The 19,447-nt window shown below is 38.8% G+C and overlaps 1 protein-coding gene across 1 annotated transcript in view; it reads right to left on the minus strand.

Annotated features, from left to right (window-relative positions):
• The window catches only part of IL12RB2 (interleukin 12 receptor subunit beta 2), a 102,149-nt gene that overhangs the window by 12,749 nt on the left and 69,953 nt on the right, over positions 1-19,447 (minus strand). The window contains exons 13-15 of the mRNA XM_071217389.1: positions 8,621-8,758; positions 6,386-6,476; positions 3,957-4,056 (exon numbers count right to left, since the gene is read on the minus strand). Of these exons, the coding sequence (XP_071073490.1) occupies positions 3,957-4,056; positions 6,386-6,476; positions 8,621-8,758 (329 nt within the window). The remainder of the gene's footprint in view (positions 1-3,956; positions 4,057-6,385; positions 6,477-8,620; positions 8,759-19,447) is intronic.

Below are 19,447 nucleotides of genomic sequence, written 5' to 3' on the forward strand. Positions count from 1 at the left end.
GTTGAGCTGGAATTTGTCTGACAGGTTTAGGCAGGATAATAACCTCTCATCTGCTTTTAAGACACCTCTGGAGTACCTTAACTGGCAGAAATTTTCATCTTCTCCATATCACTAATTTTGTCTGTTATTCTTTGACTTACTCTCTCCTATCCTTTGAATTCCCAGTTATCAGCTCTTCAAAGTCATTTATCTCTCTTCCCTTTTCATAGTTAACTGCCCAGATCCAGTTTCTCACCACCTTAAGATTTCTTTAAATAGAATTTAATTCTCTCTGCTTCAGTCTCTCCTTACATCATGTATTGTATACACTGAATGCCCAATTTTTCTACAGTAGACCTCCAAACCCTTTAAATATAGTCAAATTTCAACCTCTTAGCCTGACCATCAAATTCCTGCACAACTACCACCCTCAACCCACTCCCCACGGTTTCTCTTCAGAAACTGCCATTTCAGTCACACTGTCCTGGTCTTTGCTTAGCACACTTTTTCCCTTCGCAGCTCCACCACCATGCTTTTGCTTCCACTGCCAGTCTTGTCTCTACTTGTATATGCCCCACCATCTTCTATGTGAAGCCTTCTTTCAAATAAGTTCCTAAAGACTCTTCCTTTTACAGAATTTGGGCAACAGTGAAGAAACTACCCACTAGTGTCCTGGTGTGTGATGCTTTGTACTGTCACTTTTATTTTTAAAATGCCTGAAAGCCATCTGCAGGAGGGGTAGCACAACAAAAATTAGCCTTGGGATAGGAAAAACCCTGGGCATTGGTCCCAACTCTGGCTCTCTATGAGTTTGGAAAACTCAACCTCCCTGGACCCAGTTCCCACTTTTTTCAAATGACAAATCCTGCAAGTGAGTTTGGTCTGCATTGGCCTCTGACATTTCCTCACCTCTACGTGCCTGCTACCACCTCAAACATAAATGTCCAGAAAGTGAATGGTGCTGCTGTCTCAGGACAGACTTCCAGAGTCTTCCAGAGCACCCTGACAAGCTGGAGGGTTGCATATGTTTCTCTTTGGGGAGTCTGGTCTTTGCCCTTTGCTAGGGAGACTGGCCCAGCAAGTTGGTCAGCTTTGGAAAGCAGAACTCCCAAAGTGCTGCTACCACAGATGTGGGAGATTGTGCAGGGTGTGGAAATGACTTGTTCTCATAAGGTGGTGTTTGCTCTGCATCTTTAAAGCTTTGGCAATATTGAGAAAGGCTACTCTTCAGAGCTTTACCAAAGCAGGACTTTTGCTCACAAGTCCTAGGGGAAAGCCCTCTTGAGCCACTTTTGGTTCAGGCACCTCATGGATACTATTTTAAGCTTTTATAAGTAGAATACAGATAACATCCCAATAATTCCCTTTGTGATTTGGTCTTTTTCTCCAGAGCTTTAAGGTGTGTTTTTTTTTTTTTCAGCCACATCTTAGGAAACAGTAGGGAAATATAAGGCCTGAAAGTTCAAAGCCCACTTTACTGGAGGTGAAAGGCAGACTATTTTGTTTGTTTTCTCTGCCAAGCACCAGAAAAGCTGTTTGGTTCTTTAAAAACAAACTACCCACTTCAAGGGGCAAGCCACATGGATGCTGAGGCTGCCCCCATGGCCTTCATCTTGGGGACCATGTTTAGTTAATTTTTTAAAAAATTTTCTAACTCATGACCATTTTTGAAAAATAAGTATATGCATAGTTTTTTTCTAACAAAAAGTTCAAACGGAATATGAAATGAAAATTAAGTGGCCCTCATAATGCCCATCCCTCTTCCCAGAGGAAATTAGCATTATCAGTTTCATATGTATCATATGTATACTTCCGGAAATAGTCTATGTACAAACTGGGGATGTGTGTGTGTTTATAAAATCTCCCTCCTTTATGTACACATGACAACCTACATACACAATTGTTACAAACTTGGTCTTTTCACTTAATATATTTTGGAGTTCTTTAGGCACATATAGCTCTATTTCATTCTGTTAAACCATTGCATAATATCCTGTTGTATGGATGTACCCAAAATATTTAACCTGCCCTTTCCTGGACCTTTACATTATACACAAGTTTTTGCTTTTATTTATAATGCTGCAATGAACACACACTATACAACTGGGTATGTATGTGGTAATTTCTGTGCTACCTTCTACCTGTCTTACTTTTCTAACTCTGTGCCTCTTTCTCAGCATTTCTTCTAGGCTTTCTATGGGCCCTTCAGTGGCTCTCTGTGCCTCTATCCCCTGATGACCAGGTAGAGGCAGACAGAGTCTGTGACAACAAAGCTACCAGTTTGGGAGCCAGGTGTCCACAACTGACCCAGAGCTGCCTCTCCCCTGTGCTATTACAGGCTTTTGGGACCCAGGTCTGTGGAATCTCAGCATGGGAAGAGACCTTAAAGCTCAACTGGTTCATCTCCTAGTACCTGAATCCTCACTAACACTAACAATGACATCTTTCTAAGGCTCCACTCCTTCTAGAGTGCTTTTCTTAGGTCTTTACAATGTTGCCACTGAATGAGGTCTCATCATCTGAACACCTGGTTGTAGGGCTGTTCAGTTTGGAGGTGTTGACTAAGAGTACTCCCCTCAGCTTGTGCTGAAAGGTCTTTTAGAATGTATAGTATGTTGGTGGATAGCATGTGGTTTGGAGTTAGCCTGCTTGAATGTGAATCTAGGATCCACCATTTACTAGCTGACTAATTTTGGCAAGTTATTCCTCTGTGCCTCAGTTTCCTTATCTGAAAAATAAGAATAATAAGTACAGTCTCATAAAGCTGTTGTATCGATTAAATGTTAATGTATGCAAAATATTTAATGCCTGGTATATAGGAATATATATATATACACACACATATATAGTGTGGTTATTACTGTTCTTGCTGTTGTGACTTAACAGGGACAAAATCCCTCCAAGTATGGGTCTTAGAAAGAAAGTTAATAATTTTTGCCTTTTATGATCCATGTGCTTTACATGGCATCTTATTTAAGCCTCTCAACAGTATACAAGGTAAGTATTGTCAATTCCTATTTTACAGAGAATAAAATTAGGGCTTAGATACTTGGGCAACTTGCCCCCCATGGGTCATACACGTAGTAATGGCAGAAGTGGAGTTCACACTAAACCTGATTCTAAAGGCACTAAGCTGCAGTGACTTAAATTCCTTCCGAAGCAGATATGACAGACTAGCCCTTTCCCTAAGTAGAGGCTGGGACCGCTGGCTTCTGGCCTGGAGAAAGATGTGGATGAACTGGGTAAATGAAGAGAAAAATCTTAGAGGAGGATTGTGAGGTTTGAAAGCCCCAGACTATGGGGAGAATATTGGTGTACTGCTTCCCTCCCATGTTGTTCCCCTTAAGTGAATATAATTTTGCCCCATATTCAGATACTTCAACTTCCAGACCCTTCCACCAGAGACAGATCATCTTGCCCACTACTGAACTTCTTTTCACTTCCTCAGACTATACTGCAACAGCTCATTTCTCTTCCTATACTCTCAGCTCTCTCATCTGCCACCTGAGTACCTTTCCTCTTTTAAAACCTTTTCTTTGCAGAATAGTATGCTTTACTGCCTTCCTGCCAAAACCAAAACAGTCTGGACTCTGTTTGTCTGCTCTATGCTTAGACAGGACTGGGAAAGTTTTGATAAAGCCCCAGTACTCTTGGATGACTCAGTGCTGAGGCTAGTGCTTGGAAAATGGCAAAAAATATTTGCATTCTTTTTTCTTTTGAAAGAAGTCGAGGTGAAGAGAGGAATACAAGGTATTCCATTTTAGTCTTGGTCACAAGCTTCTTAAAATTCTTGTGTCCTGTTTTGCTCTTCAGACCAGGAAGAAAGCGGACGGTGATGACTCAGATGATCACTTAGCAAAAGTGACTTCAGCTTATCCATAGGGACAGAGAATTTGGGTTTCCTACTAATAGTGGGAAGCCTGGATGCAGTGGTCACCAGTACTCCATCAAATAACCACTATGGTTTTATACCTTACCTCCATGATTGGATAGTTTTTGGCCCAAGTGCTATTTGCTGGGTCTGGAATTTCTCTGCTGCACCACTGAGGTCTGAGGGCCGAAAGGAGAACTAATGCCCTACAGATAAAAAAAAAACAATGACATCTTGGTCAGTGTACACATGGTGGCATAGAAACACAGGTTCTTAGTGCAGTGATTTCAGTCTAGGAGTTACCTTGCATGCAAATAAGTTAAAATATAAACACTAAAGGAGAAAGATGATGCTTTAGCCATGGCTAGAGTAATTTTCTGTGAAGTTTGGATTGATAAGGAGTCATGGTTCAGCCATTTGGGGTTTGCTAGATAAACTTCTGGAACTTCCACTCAATGCAGTGTTTATCACTTTCAATCCATGCATTCAGTAAACATTGATCAAACCCCTAATATATGACCAGCAAGGGTGACAAGCAGGGGATAGAACAGTGAATGAGAACACATGGTCCCTATGCTTGGGAAGCTTATATTTAGCTAATTAGAATGTTTACAAAGAGTTTGTAATAACAGAAATTTTTATGCCAAAAAATGAACAAAATGGTATAAATAGCTTGAACATAACTTAAAAAAATGCCATGAAAAAAATAGAGGAAAATATATCCAAACTGTTAGTAGTGGTTGTGTTTAATAATGGAAGGAAATACAGGTTTTCTTTTTTCTTTATATCTCCAGGTTTTTAAAAATATTTAAAAATGAATATAGATTATTTTTGTAATGTGGAAGGAAAAAATCCTGAAAATGTTTCTTACAGATGCATGTGACTTAAATATTTTGAATAAAAGTTCAAGACCAATAGGAGACATTTTTAAAAGACACACTAGTCTGGCTTTAATAAGCTTTGATGTTTAATGAGAGGGGTAATTTTGAAACCAGAGACATGGCCATGTGACTAATTTCTCTCCAAAGAAATGTGAGCAGATGTGCCGTGACCTAGTATAAACCATTCAATAAAGACAATGCCCAAGGAATGGTGGGCCAATAAGATGGAAGAAAAGTGGGCCTCTGAATGACTGTGGAGCAGAGCTGCCCACCAACATGGATGACTCACCTCAGGACTATTATATAAGAGAAAAATAAACCTCTATTTTATTTAAACCACTGTATTTGTGCTGCTTTGTTACAGTAGTTTAGCCTTCATCTTACCTGATAACTTACTATTATTCTGAAGAGGATGTGTGTGATCTTAGCTGACTATTTTTGAGTTAAATTTTTACAAAGCTTACATAAAGAGAAGTATCTATCACACTGGATCTTCAGTAAATATCAGTAGAGCCTTTCAGACATGTTCAATGGCTAGGAGAATGACTGAGTTATTTTGACAACTTTTCTATTACCTTATACAGTGTCAGAAGAAAGCTTTTTATTGAATAACTCGCTTTTAAAAATCTGTTTATAAAATGGTACATTTACTAAAGAAATTTTAGAAAATACAGGTAAGTAGGAAGAAGTAAAATCATCTATGATTCTAATCTCCCATATAACCAGCATTAATATTTTAGAGTATATTCTTGGGGAAGAGAATGCTGATTGCCATCCAATACCGATTTTCCCTTCTTCCTTAGGAAAAGGATCCTGAGTTATTAGTACAACAAGCCCAGGTAAAATACCACAATTTTCAGGCTTCCTTGCTTTACCAAGTTCTGGGCAATAAGATAAGGTCAGAAGTGTCAAGTGTAACTCCTTGAAGGCTCTTAAAAGGGTAGTGTAGTTATCTTACTTCTTTTCCTGTATTTGTAAAATACAGGCATGTTACCTATTCCTGCAGCCATAAGGCCACAAATGAACTTGAGAATGGAAGCCAACACAGGGTGGTGAGCAGAAAGAAGGAACCTAGGTCCCAGATGACTATATAGCTACCTCACCAGCCCTTTACCTGAGTGAGAAACTGTTAGCTTGTTTGTCATATTTTGATTTTTATGTTATACAACCAAATTTAATGCTAATATATCTTTCCTATGTATATGTATGTATGTATACTATTTTTAAAAAGTAAAGATACATAATGTTTTGCAACCTGCTTTTTTTCCTATGTAACCGAATTATTTTCACATGAGATTTCATTTTCTACATCATCTCTAGTAGATACATAATAGATGACAGTATGGGATATGTCATAATTTATTTAAGCACTCTATCACTGGATCTTCAGGCTCTATTTTTTCTTTTATGAACAGTATTTGAATGAACATACTGTCATTATCTGCATATACCTATGATATAATAAATCCCTAGTTAGAAACTGCTAGGTCAAAATGTTTAGTATTTTTAAAAAACTTGTCACCCAGAAAGACTGACAAAATTTAGCCTTCCACCAGCAAAGTGTGTGCGTGATCGTTTCCCTGACCCTTAGCAGCAACAGCTATATATGTATAAAAGTGTACATTTACCAAATCGACAGGTATAATCAACTCACTTTTGCCGGAAGTAACGCATTGAGAAAATGCCCACTGTGATTATAGCAATGCAAATGCTTGGCACCACAAACACGATCCAATTGGCTTTACCTGAAAAATTAGCAAATTCTGTGCTTGAGTTGTCTTCAATGAACATTTCAAAATACTGACTTTCGGGTGAACTCTCTGAGCTCTTTGGTGGCTGGGCTCAGGACCAATGTCAAATTGTTTATGTACATTCAATTACACAAAGAGAGGGCTCTAAGGCTGATGATTCTATGGCTCTAGAGAGGAGGCAGAGGGAAATGGTGCAATACACAAAGCACTGTAAACTGGAAGCCATGAGTTCTAGTCCTCATTTTGCCACTAAGATGTGTGACTTTTCAACCCCAGTTTCTTGAATTATAATATGTGTATGATGACATCTACCTCGCAAGTTGTTGTGAGACTTAGAGATGGTGTATTTAAAACACATAGCAGTGCGTCTGAACATAGGAAGCCCTCAAGAAATGGTAGCTACTAATTTTACCAAATCACTGGATAGGCACTCTCTTTAACTAGAGTCTTTGAAATTGTTCTATTCCCTCCTATGAAAAGGAAGCATTTCACTACTTACTGGAATAAAAAAAAAAATACACATCCAACATTTATCAAGTACTTAACAGGTACCAGACCCTGTTAGGTGCTAGAATGCAAATAAAAATAGGACAGCAGCTCTGCTGTCTTAAGAAATTGTGAATATAGTAGAGGAGACCGAAATATAAACATGTAAACAAAAAGCCACAATGCCATGGGATGCGAGTAAAAACCCAGGCATGCATGAGGCAATGTGGCAGAGAATAGCAAAGAAAGCTGCCTCTGGAGCAGCTTAGGAATGTTTCACAAAAGACATGTCAAACGTTCAGAATTGAAGGATGGATAGGAGTTGGCTCAGCAGAAGTTAGGGGACAGCAGACTAGATAAAGTGAAGCATGGACGAGGAAACAGCACAACACTTTGAGGGACTGCAAGTCTTCTGGTCTGCTTAAGCATATGGACCGATGAGGTGAGTGGCAGGGGATGAAACTCCTGGTAAATAAGGAGTTTGGATTCTAGCCTGAATTGGGGAAACAATAAAAGGTTCTAAGAGGTAGAATGTCAGGATCGCAGGTCTTGAGCAGATTATTCTGATCAAGTGAAGATTCTTGGAGGATGGGTGAACAGTGGAGGACTGGAGGCAAGAGATGGCTCCTTTGAGGAATGTAACAGGGGCAGCCTAGTTACCTTCAGATGGCAGACTAACATTTCTTCATCTGCCTTCCTTCCTGATCATTTGAGACAAGTTTGGAGTACCACATATAGGAAGATGCTGAGTCCTTAATTCACTTTAATTGCCCACAAGTTAGCCTTCACCAGAGTGCAGGGAGATGAGAAGAGGGCTTAACAATTTTCCCAGTGAAGATATCCTGAATGATCAGTGTGATGCTCTATGTCATGAAGCAAGAACAGCTTGGATCATATGCAAAAAGAGCTTTGCCAGAGAAGGCAGTGCTAACTTAGCTAGTAGAAGGAAGCCTACATCAGCTGGGTCACTTACTCATATACTTTAATTTAAGTAACTCAAATCTATTTGATTTGTAGTTCTTGGGTAGTCTTTTTTTTTTTTTTTATCTTTTAATCTTGGTTAAAAGGCACAACAATCCCTCACTTCTTTATTCATTTCATATTGACTGCCAGGAAGTATATGAGCCAGGCACTTTACATAGTTGTAGCAAAGGTATAAAAGGCCCTAACACAATGCCTGGCACATCATAACCTCCTGATACGCAAATACTGCTGCTGTTATTGATAGAATTTTCATCATCAAACATATTTAATGAACAAGTACTATGTCCTGGGCACTGTTCTAGGCTTCAGGGATAGAGCTAAAATGGTATCAGCCCATCTGGCTGAATGCAGAGTTTGGCATAAGGATCAAATATGTAATGCATGCTGTAGTGGCTTATGAAGGAAATATTCATAAGTGCATTTGGAAAGGCTTCCTGGAGGAAGAAACATTTCTTCTGAGTTTTGAAAACTGAGGAGGCACTGTCTCCAAGCAGACGGTGAAGTGGCAGGGGATATAAGCTAGAGGAAATAGCAAAGGCAAAGGTGTAACAGCAAGAAAGAAATTAGGGAATTAAAGAAAATCTGATAATCTCCTTGCAAATGTAGTGGGAGTGTACATCTGTGGAAGGATCCAGGATGAGCTTGCCATCTTGAAGGTTGGATCTTACCTTGCAGGTAAAATTTCCTCTCATTTCCTTTGGGGCTTTCGCCAGCAGCTGTCAGAGCTGTCATCCACAGGACATATGTCACTCTGGGCTGCAGGCGATTTATTGGATGTGGATTTTGGAAGTCCCCATAGGGAATTTCTAAAAGGAAGAAAAAGGAAAAAAAAAAAAGTAATAAAGGAAACGTTTGTATGTTGGCTTTTACTCATTCTTACTTTCTAATGTCTCATTTGATTTGAAAGGAAAAAGAACATTGCCATTTTTAAGTTGTCCTAATTTTAATAGGCCCTTTAATAGGCCCTAGACACTCAATGAAGAGGCCACACTCCACAGCATATCAAATTATCTTTTCTGTGGTAAAAATCTTTTGAATTTTATCATTTTGCTTTTGAAATATTTGAGTGGTAAAACTTTTATTTCCTATGAAAATAATGTTGCAGGCATTTACCAGGTATATTTGAGAATTACTGGGGGCAGAAATTAACTGTGCAAATTGTTTTCAAGGTAATGGAATTATTAAGAAAGCCACGGTTAGAATTTAATGAGATAGACACCTAAGTAACATTTATTAATGTGATTTTGTACTTTTGCTTTTGTAGGCTCTGGATACTTGGCTTAAAGCACTTAATATGATGGATCTGCTTCATTTGACAAAATCATTCAAAACTAGAGCAATAGTACTTAGTTTGATTTATTTTGGCAGCCTTAAGCCTAGATTATGGGCAACTTGTGCTCTCAATACCCATGCAGTTTCTCAACAGGGAAGATTGTGTTTTTAGAGAAATGTGCTGAGGCTTTTTCTCTCTAGAGAAACATGAGTGCTGGAGCCTTTACTAAATAGGCAATCTTCTCCTCCAGTGATCTGCTGCATGTGGGTTTTGGAATGACATCTCAAAAGCTAGGAAGGACTGTAAAATCAAGACCCGAACTTCGGCATGAGTTCCCTCTGCAGACGTGCTCTGGAGATGGTGATGAATGTGAAAATCAGAACTTAGCACTTTGTGCCCAAACATCATATACTGGCTCAGAAATCCCAGGGAAAGTCAGATGATGCCCTTGTTTGCTAAATTTATTTCAACTTTTACAAATATTTATTGAGTACCTACTTTGGACAAGGCACTGAGTATACCAAAGCACAGAATCTGCCTCAGAGTTTTTGTTTTAGTTGTGGAAAACAGACCCTTTCCACCCTGCCATCTCAACTTACTATCTAGTAAGCAACAATATTATCTCCATTCTACCCAAAGGGGCTGGAGCCTAAGCAGGTAATTTAACAGCTGTGAATATCAGAACAGTTTCTCTGTATTTTACATCCTATTTAGAAAAGTACCTTGTGAAAATTCCCAATACTACTCTAGCCTGACGAAATTGCTTGCATGGGCTTAAGCTATATGACTGAGCTCAAAAAGTCCTTTTCCTTACTTCCCAAGGTCGGGGATTTAAAACTTAATTTTAGAGAGAACTTCTGCTCATCTTGTTGCAGCAAAGCATAGGTGAGCATCAGGGAGTCAGCCATCCAACTGCATAACAGCATCCTTAGCTGTGGGAGTGAAGTAGGTCGTTGGAACAGAAGGGAAGGGATTTGTTTGGTTTGCTGGGCTGAAAAAGTTCATGCGTGTGTGCACACACATGTATATTTGAAGAACAAAAATAGAAACTCTATTGGAGGGAGCAGTGAGGAGGGTGATAGTGTCAGCAGTTGAGTCTGTCAGCAAAATACCTGGAGGTGAGTAATGGGAGAAAGAAGTCAAGAAGTCAAACAGGAAATTCTAGTGCTGCTGCCTCTGCCTGGGCTGTGATCTCTGACAGAGATAAAGGGGCCCATTCAATCCTTGTGGTCTGAAACTTTACAGCTCTGGGTGGTTAAATGACAAAGGCACCAGTTTAGGAAGATGTGATAGCTGCCAAACACCGATCAAGAAAAACAGCTGCTCTGTTACTGAAAATGAGTTTTTAACTAAAAAGCTGCATTGGTTTAACAACATTTGGGGCAGTAGTCATACATCTGTTATTCAACAATCACTGTATTTAATAAGTGTCTACCATGGACTTGCCACTATTCTAGGTATAGGGGAGATAATGGTGAGCAAAACTGCGATGGCTTCTGCTCATGATGTTTGGAGTCTGTAGGAGAAGACAACCAAGCAGTGGAAAAGTATAATGTGTATTCCAGTAGAGAAGTGCACTTGGCATTGGTGGAACCCAGAAGTATCAACAAGTTTCCAGAGGAATAGTTACACATCAGACTCACCTGTGGACCTGACTAAATTGTGATGCCTGGGCCCCACCCAGTTCTACATCTTTCCTCTCCTGCCTTGGCAGGGGTGAGTGACCTTTTTTTTTTTTTTTAATTTTTACTGTGGCAAAATATATATAATAATGTTTGTTCTCTTAACCATTTTTAAGTATACAGTTCAGTGGCATTAATTACATTCACAATCTTGTGTAACCATCATCACTATCCAAAACTTTTTCATCACTCAAACAGAAACTCTGTACCTATTAAAAAAGAATCTCCATCCTGTCCCCTCACCCGACCCCAGACCCTGGCAAGCACCAATTTACTTTCTGTCTCTATGAAGTTGCCTGTTAAAGATACCTCATATAAGTGGAATCATACAATATTTGTCCTTTTGTGTCTGACTAATTTCACTCAGCACAATTCCCTCAAAATTCATCCATGTTGTAGCATATATCAGAACTTCATTCCTTTTTATTGTTGAGTTGTAAGAGTTCTTTATATATTCTGGATATTAAATCTTTCTCAGATATATTTTCCAAATATTTTCTCCCATTCTGTAGGCTGCCTTTTCACTTTTTGTTAGTGTCCTTTGATGCACAAAAGTTTTTAAATTTGGGGAGACAATCCAAGATGGTGTTAGAGTAGCTCAGGCAGGGCACATGTATGTCTCTTGCAAAATAGAGGAGAAGGTGTAGAAGTAGTCTGAGGGAGTCACTTTGGGACTTTGGGGACCCCTGCAGGCCAGAAAAGTGCCACACACATCCAAGAGGGACCAAGGACGAAAAGGAAAAATGTGATATGATCCCCCTGTGGTTGGGAATGCTGCCCATCCCCCATCCTGAGGTGACAGCCTTGGTAAAACCTGTGGTGGCATAGCCAACAGAGAGGGGAAAAGACAGATCCCTCCCAGGGAAGAGGGACGGTGCCATGGAGGGCTGACTGCGGTTTCTCTTCAGTGAAAATAACTACCATAATTTGCTAGGTCAGAAGAGGTAGTAGAAATTGAAGAATTCATCTTCGTGGAAGGATTTACCAAGAAGCTCCATTTGCTGGCCAGCTGGGAAAGTGAAGGAAGACAGGCTGGTCTCCCTATTCTTTCCCAGGCACGGTAGACATAGATGGGCCCCATTAGTGACTCCCACAGTTCTGACAGAGCAATATTAAAATTTTAGAAAAAATTAAAATAAAAAGAAGAGCTATGAAATAATACCAATAGGCAAGAGAGAGATATTGATCAACAGACCAAAATCAATTTAGGCAAACAGCTGGGTATTAACAAAAGATAAAAACCCACTAAAAAACAGAGATAAGGCTCAGTCAAAAGAATAAGCCAAGAATCTAGATGAGACTCAGGATGAAAGACACCTAAAAAATGATGTTCAAACAAACCTTAATCAATTTAAGGAGATGAAGGAAAATATGACTAAAGAAATAAAGGATATTAAGGTGTGTGAGCATAAAGAACAATTTGAAAGCCTGCAAAAAACAAAAACAAAAAACAAAGCTTATGGGAATGAAAGATACAATGAATGAAATTAAAAATATATTAGAGGGAGGAAGCAGATGTGGCTCAAGTGATAGAGCTTCTGCTTACCATATGGGAGGACCTGGGTTCAACCCCTGGGGCCTCCTGGTGAAAAAGAATAAGAGAATATATGCCCACGCAGCAAGCCAGTGCCCACACGAGTGCCCGCGTGGTGAGCCAGTGCCTGCACAAGTGCCCGCACAAGTGCCCACATGGTGAGACACTGCCCCACGCAAGTGAGTCATGCAGCAAGATGATGACAAATCAAAAGAGAGACAAGGGGAGAGTCAAGGTGAAGCACAGCAGAAACCAGGAACTTAGATGGCGCAACTGACAGGGAACCACTCTCCCCATCAGAGAGGTCTCCAGGATCAAATCCTGGTGAATCCTACAGGACAGAAAATGAGAAGAGAAGGCAACACAGAGAGCAAAAATAGTAGGAAGGGAGGAGGGGAAGGGGAGAAATAACTAACTAAATCATATATATATATATATTAGAGGGAAGCAAATGTGATTCAACAAATTGGGTGCCTGCTTACACATGGGGGGTCCCGGGTTTGGGTCCCAGTGCCTCCTAAAGAAGAGGAGCAGATGCTGCACCTACCCCAATGAGCTAGATGCCAGCACCAGCTGCAATGAGCTGAACACTGCACCTATCGCAATGAGCTAGATGCCATACCCACTACAATGAGCAGATGCCTAAACGAGCAGATGCCACAAGCCTGCAGATGCTGCAACCTGCAAGGAGTGGATGTGGCTCAGGCCACTAGGCATTTGCCTCCCACGTGGGAGGTCCCAGGTTCAGTTCCCGAGGCCTCCTGGAGAAGGTGAGCAAACAATGAGCAGACAGATGAGGAACCATCTGGGGGAGAAGGGATAAATTTTTTAAAAACACGTTTATTAAATTTTTAAAAATTAGAGGCATGTAACCACAGATTTGAAATGTTAGAAAAATGAATAAGTGAATTCAAAGATATGACAGTGAAAAAGATGAGAAAAGACAGAAAAGAATGCAAAAAATTGAATAGGGTCTCAGGGACCTAAATGATGACACAAAACACACAAACATATGTGCTATATATAGGTGCCCCAGAAGAAGAGAATGGAAAAGGGGTAAAAAGAATATTTGAGGAGATACTGAAAAATTTCCAACCCTTATGATAGATATGAATATCAGTATTCAAGAAGGATAACATACCCCAAACAATAAATCCTAATAGAACTACTCTGAGACATCTAAATATTCAGGCTGTCAAAGTCCAAAGATAAAGAGATGATTTTAAGAGCAGGAAGAGAAAAGCAATGTATTACTTACAAGGGAGACTTAATAAAGCTAAGTGCCAATCTCTCTTGAGAAACTATAGCAACAAGAAGGCAGTGGTATGATATATTTAAGGTACTAAAAGACAAAAACTGCCAGCCAAAATTCTTTATCTGGCAAAACTATCCTTCAGAAATCTAAGTGAGTTTAAAGTCTTTACAGACAAGCAAAATCTGAGAGAGTATGTTACCAAAAGACTGGATCTACAAGAGATATTAAAAGTGTTACAGCCTGATAGGAAAAAAGAGAGAACCCTGAAGAAGAGTGTGGAAATGAAGAACATAATTAAGAGAAATTGAATGGGTTAAAAGAGACAATAGTAAGGTATGACAACAGAAAGCCAAGGAATAAAATGGACAAAGTAATATCTTTATAGTAGTACACTGACTGCTAATGGATTGAACTCCCTAATTAAAAGACATAAACGGATAGAATGGATGAAAAAAAAAACGAGCCATCTATTGTCTACAAGATTCATCTTAGACTAAAGGACATAATCAGGAGTGAAAGGCTGGAAAAAGATATGCCATGCTAATAGCAATTAAAAAGGAGTGGATGTAGTGATACTATTTTTGGATAAAATATTAATAGATTTTAAATGCAAAACTGTTATAAGAGATGAAGTAGGTTACTATATATTAATAAAAAGAACAATTTACCAAAAAGAAAAAATAATAATCAATATTTATGCACCTAGCATAGATGCCCCAAAATACATGAGACACACGCTGGCAAAACTGAAAGGAGAAACAAATGTTTTTGCAATAATAGTTGGAGACTTAAATACTCCACTCTCAGCATTAGATAGAAAATCTTGACAGGAGAAAAATAAGGAAAATGAGGGCTTGAATAATATGATAAATGAACTAGATCTGATAAGACATTTATAAAGCATTACACCCCAAAATAGCAGCATATCCATTCTTCTCAAGTACTCATGGACCTTTCTCCAGGATAGACCATATATTGGGACATAAGTCCCAACTAAAAACCACTGAAATTGTACAAAAAATTTTCTTTGATCATAATGGAATTAAGTTGGAAATAGGGAAAATCCAGAAATATATGAATATTGAACAATACACTCTTAAATAATAATCAGTGGGTTAAAAATCAGTAAATACCTCAAGACAAATGTAAATGAGAACACAACATACCAAAACTTATGGGATACAGCAATGGCAGTACTGAGAGGGAAAGTTATAGCCCTCAAAACTTGCATTAAAAAGCAAGAAAGAGCTAAAATCAAAGACCTAACTGTACAACTGGAAGAATTAGAAAAACAACAGCAAAGCAATTCCAAAGCAAGCAAAAGGAAAGAAATAATAAAGATTGGATCAGAAATAAATGAAATGGAAAAAAAAATAGAGAATATCAACAGAACTAAAAATTGATTCTTTGAGATGAGCAACAAAATTGATAAACTCTTAGCTAGAATAATAAAGAAAAAAGAGAGAAGATGCAAATAATATCCCAAATGATAAGAATGACATTACCACTTTAGCAGAAATAAAAGAGATCATAAGAGGATATACTGTGAACAACTGTATGCCAACAAACTAGAAAACATTGATGAAATGAACACATTTCTGGAAACACATGAACAAACCATGCTGTCCATAGAAGAAATAGAAGACCTCAATCAACCAATCACAAATGAAAGAAAGTGAAAGTCATCAAAAACCTTCCAAAAATGAAAAACCCAGGATCAGAAGGCTTCACAGGTGAATTCTACCAATCATTTAAAGAAGATCTAATACCAATCTTGCTCAAACAGGAACACTATCAAACTCATTCTATGAAGCTAACATCACCCAATACCAAAGCCAAATAAAGACATAATGAAAAAAGAAAATTACAGAACAAGTTCTTTAATGAATATGGATACAAAACTCAACAAAATACTAACTAAATCCAAAAACACATTTAAAAAAGTATACATCATGATCTAGTGGGCTTTAAAGCAGGCATGCAAGGATGTTCAACATAAGAAAATCAATCAGTGTAATACACCACATTAATAAAGTGAAAGAAGAAAAATCACATGATCATTTCAATTGATGCAGAAAAGACATGTGACAAAATACAACAACTTTTCTTGATAAAAACACTCCAAAAGATGGGAATAGAAGGAAGCTTTCTCAATATGATAAAATGCATATATGAAAAACCCACAGCTAACATTGTACTTACTGGAGAAAGACTAAAAGCTTTCCCACTGAGATCGGGAACAAGACAAGGATGCTCACTCTCTCCACTGCTATTCAATATTATGCTAGAAGTTCTAGCTGGAGCAAATAGGCTACAAAAAAGAAAGAAAAAGCACCCAAAAATGAGAAGAAGCAGCAAAAGTTTCATTACTTACTGAAGATATGCTCCTATACTTAAAAAATCCACAAAATAACTATTATGATTTATAGACAATTTCAGCAATGTGGTGGGATACAAGATTAATATGCAAAAATCAGTAATATTTTTATAGACCACTGATGAGAAATTTAAAGAGGTAGTTGAAAAGATTCCATTTACAGTAGCAATTAAAATAATCAAATATTTATGAATAAATTTAACAAAAGATATAAAGGACCTTTATTCAGAAAACTACAGAACAGTGCTAAAAGAAACCAATAATGATCTCAGATAAGTGGAAGGATATTCCATGTTCATGGTTGGAAGACTAAATATCATTAAGATGCCAATTCTACCCAAACTGATCTACATATTTAATGCAATCCCAATAAAATTTCAGTATCATTTTTGGAGAATTAGAAAGTTTATCCAGAAGGTAAGGGCCCCTAAATAGCCAAAAAGCATCTTAAAAAGAATGAAGTTGGAGGACTCACTTCCAGACCTTAAAACTTATTATCTAGTTATAGTGGTAAAAACAGCACGCTACTGGCATAAAGATATAGAATGACCAATGGAATAGAATTGAGGGTTCAGTAATAGACCCTCACATCTACAGTCAAGTGATTTTTGACCAGGCTGTCAAACCCACTCAGCTGGGTCAGAATAACCTATTCAACACATGGTGCTGGAAAAACTAGATATCCATATCTAAAAGAAATAAAATGAACCTCATACCTTATACAATAATTGAAATGTAAAAATTAGAACCATAAAACTCTTAGAAGAAAATGTAGGGCTTTTCTTGTGCTTGGTGGTTGTTTCTTGGACCTTACATGCAAAGCACGAGCAACAAAATTAAAAATAGATAAATGGGACTGCCTCAAAATTATATACTTTCTAAAACACTTTGTCCAGAAAGTAAAAAGGCAGCCTACTCAATTGGGAAAAACCTTCAGAAATCTAATATCTGATAAAGTTGTGTTATATAAAGAGATCACACAACTTAATGACAAAATGACAAGCAATCCCATTTAAAAATGGGCAAAAGAATTGAACAGACATTTTTGCAAAGTGAAAATATGAATGGCCAAAAGACACATGAAAAGATGTTCAACACCTCTAGCTATTAGGGAAATGCAAATCAAAACTACAATGAGAGGGACTTCCGGCAAGATAGTGAACTAGAAAGACATAGAACTCTCTTCTCCAAAAGACAGGATGAAACAGCCTAGAAAAAGATCTTCTAGGGTTTAGGACACCAGATGAAGGCTGGACACTACCCAGAGGAGAGAGGGACAAAGGAGGGAAATTGTGACTACACAACTGTGAGATGAAACCAGCAGCACCTGCTGCTGGCACCATCCCCAACACTTTAGAATTCTTTAAAAACACTTTAGAATTCTTGGGCCTCTGGGCCTGTGGCTACAGACAAAGGGGGCTCCAGGGACCTACCACCCCAGGAAAGGAGAAAGAGAGGGACACAGCCTAAGGCTGACTCAGCTTCTGAATCACAAATTTGGTCTGTTGTGTCTGACCACTCCTTCCAGGCCAGGTGGGACCACATCATAGTTTGCTCTGGCAGCTGTTACAAGACTGGAAAAATCTGACCTTACAATCTCCCTCTCTTCTAGCTGGGACTGATTGTTGAGGATGGACCTCCCCAGGAGAGGGGAGAGAGTGGGACACAGTCTAAGGCTGATTCAGTTTTTGACTCATCAATTTGCTGTGCTGTGTCCCAGGAGCCCTTCCTGGATGGGTGGAGCTGTACCATTGTTTGCTTGGGAGCTGGCATAGGGCTAAAGATATACAACCATCCCAATCTCCTTCTCTAGTAACCAGGACTGATGATTATGGAGGAGTCAGAGGGAAGTGGAAATATTTCCTAGTTGGGAAAAGGGAGCGGGCTTTCAGTGAAGGCTGGAGAACTATCTCAGAGAAATTCGAATTACAAGGTTCCTAACCTCCAGACAGGAAACTCTATCACATTGATTCCATCTGTGTTGCAACAAACACACTCTAACCAGGCATTGTACTGAGAGGGAAGCTAAAGGGCACCATTTGCTGGCAGACATAGGAAGTGCACACAAGAAAATTAAAAATAAGTAGGTGAGGCTTTTTCCAGCCTCTATAGCCTCCCTGCCCAAGGCCCTAGGAAGTGAGTCTATAACCAATTACTGGGTCCAGTGCCCAGTTTTGAGCAACTAGCAGGGACAATCCTAACAATCCAGGTCAAGTCAAGAATCAGAGAGCAGTGGAAATGCACACCCTACTGCCACTAAATCCCTACAAAAGAGAAAGAAATTGAGCATCTAAGCACTACATCCTAATCAGAAGCCTAGACATAAGCAAAAAAGTATGAGCTATACAAAGAAAACAGGAGACATGGGCTGAGAAAAGGAATATATCAAAGCCCCAGAAGAGATGCAGGATTTGAGAGAACTAATCAGCGAGATGCACACAGACTTCCAAAATCAAATTAATGAGCTGAAAGTCAATATGATTAAAGAGATAAATGACATAAAAAAGACACTGAGGGAAATGGATGTGACTCAACTGATAGAGTGTCCATCTACCAAATGGAGGGTCAAGGGTTCAATCCTCAGGGCCTCCTGACCCACGAGGTAAGCTGGCCCTCATGCAGTGCTGCAGCATGCAAGGAGTACTGTGCTATGCAGGGGCATCCCCGTGTAGGGGAGCCCCGTGTGCAAGGAGTGCACAAGGACAACCACCCTGACGCTATTAAAAAGACAGAGAACTATAAGTGTTGGAGAGGATGTGGAGAAATAGGAGCACTTATTCACTATTGGTGGGAATGCAGAATGGTACAGCCTCTGTGAAAGACTGTTCGGCAGTTTCTGAAGTAGTTGAATATAGACTTGCCACTTGACCCTGCAATACCACTACTAGGCATATACCCAGAAGAACTGAGACCAGTAACACAAACAGACATCTGCATACCATTGTTCATAGCGACATTATTTATGATTGCCAAAAGTTGGCAATGTGATGGACACAACCCAGGTGTCCATCAATGGATGAATGCATAAACAAACGGTAGTGTGTTCACACGTGTAATATTATACAGCTGTAAAGAAGAAATGAAGTTGTAAAGCATATGACAACATGGATGAACCTGGAGGACATTATGTTGACTGAAGCAAGCCAGACACAAAAGGACACATACTGTATGCTTTTGGTAATATGAATCAATATATTGTGTTAACATAATGTATGATTAAAAAATTTTATATGTTTCTAGTACATTTAATTGAGAAATGGATGTTTTTATTCGATTGTGTTTCCTTTTTGTTTATATTTTCAATTATTAAATATACAAATAAAGTTAGGAAAAAAAGCTACAATAAGATATCATTTCACGCCGATTAGACTGGC

The sequence above is a fragment of the Dasypus novemcinctus genome, chromosome 9 (assembly GCF_030445035.2).
Source record: "Dasypus novemcinctus isolate mDasNov1 chromosome 9, mDasNov1.1.hap2, whole genome shotgun sequence".
NCBI classification, from domain to species: domain Eukaryota; kingdom Metazoa; phylum Chordata; class Mammalia; order Cingulata; family Dasypodidae; genus Dasypus; species Dasypus novemcinctus.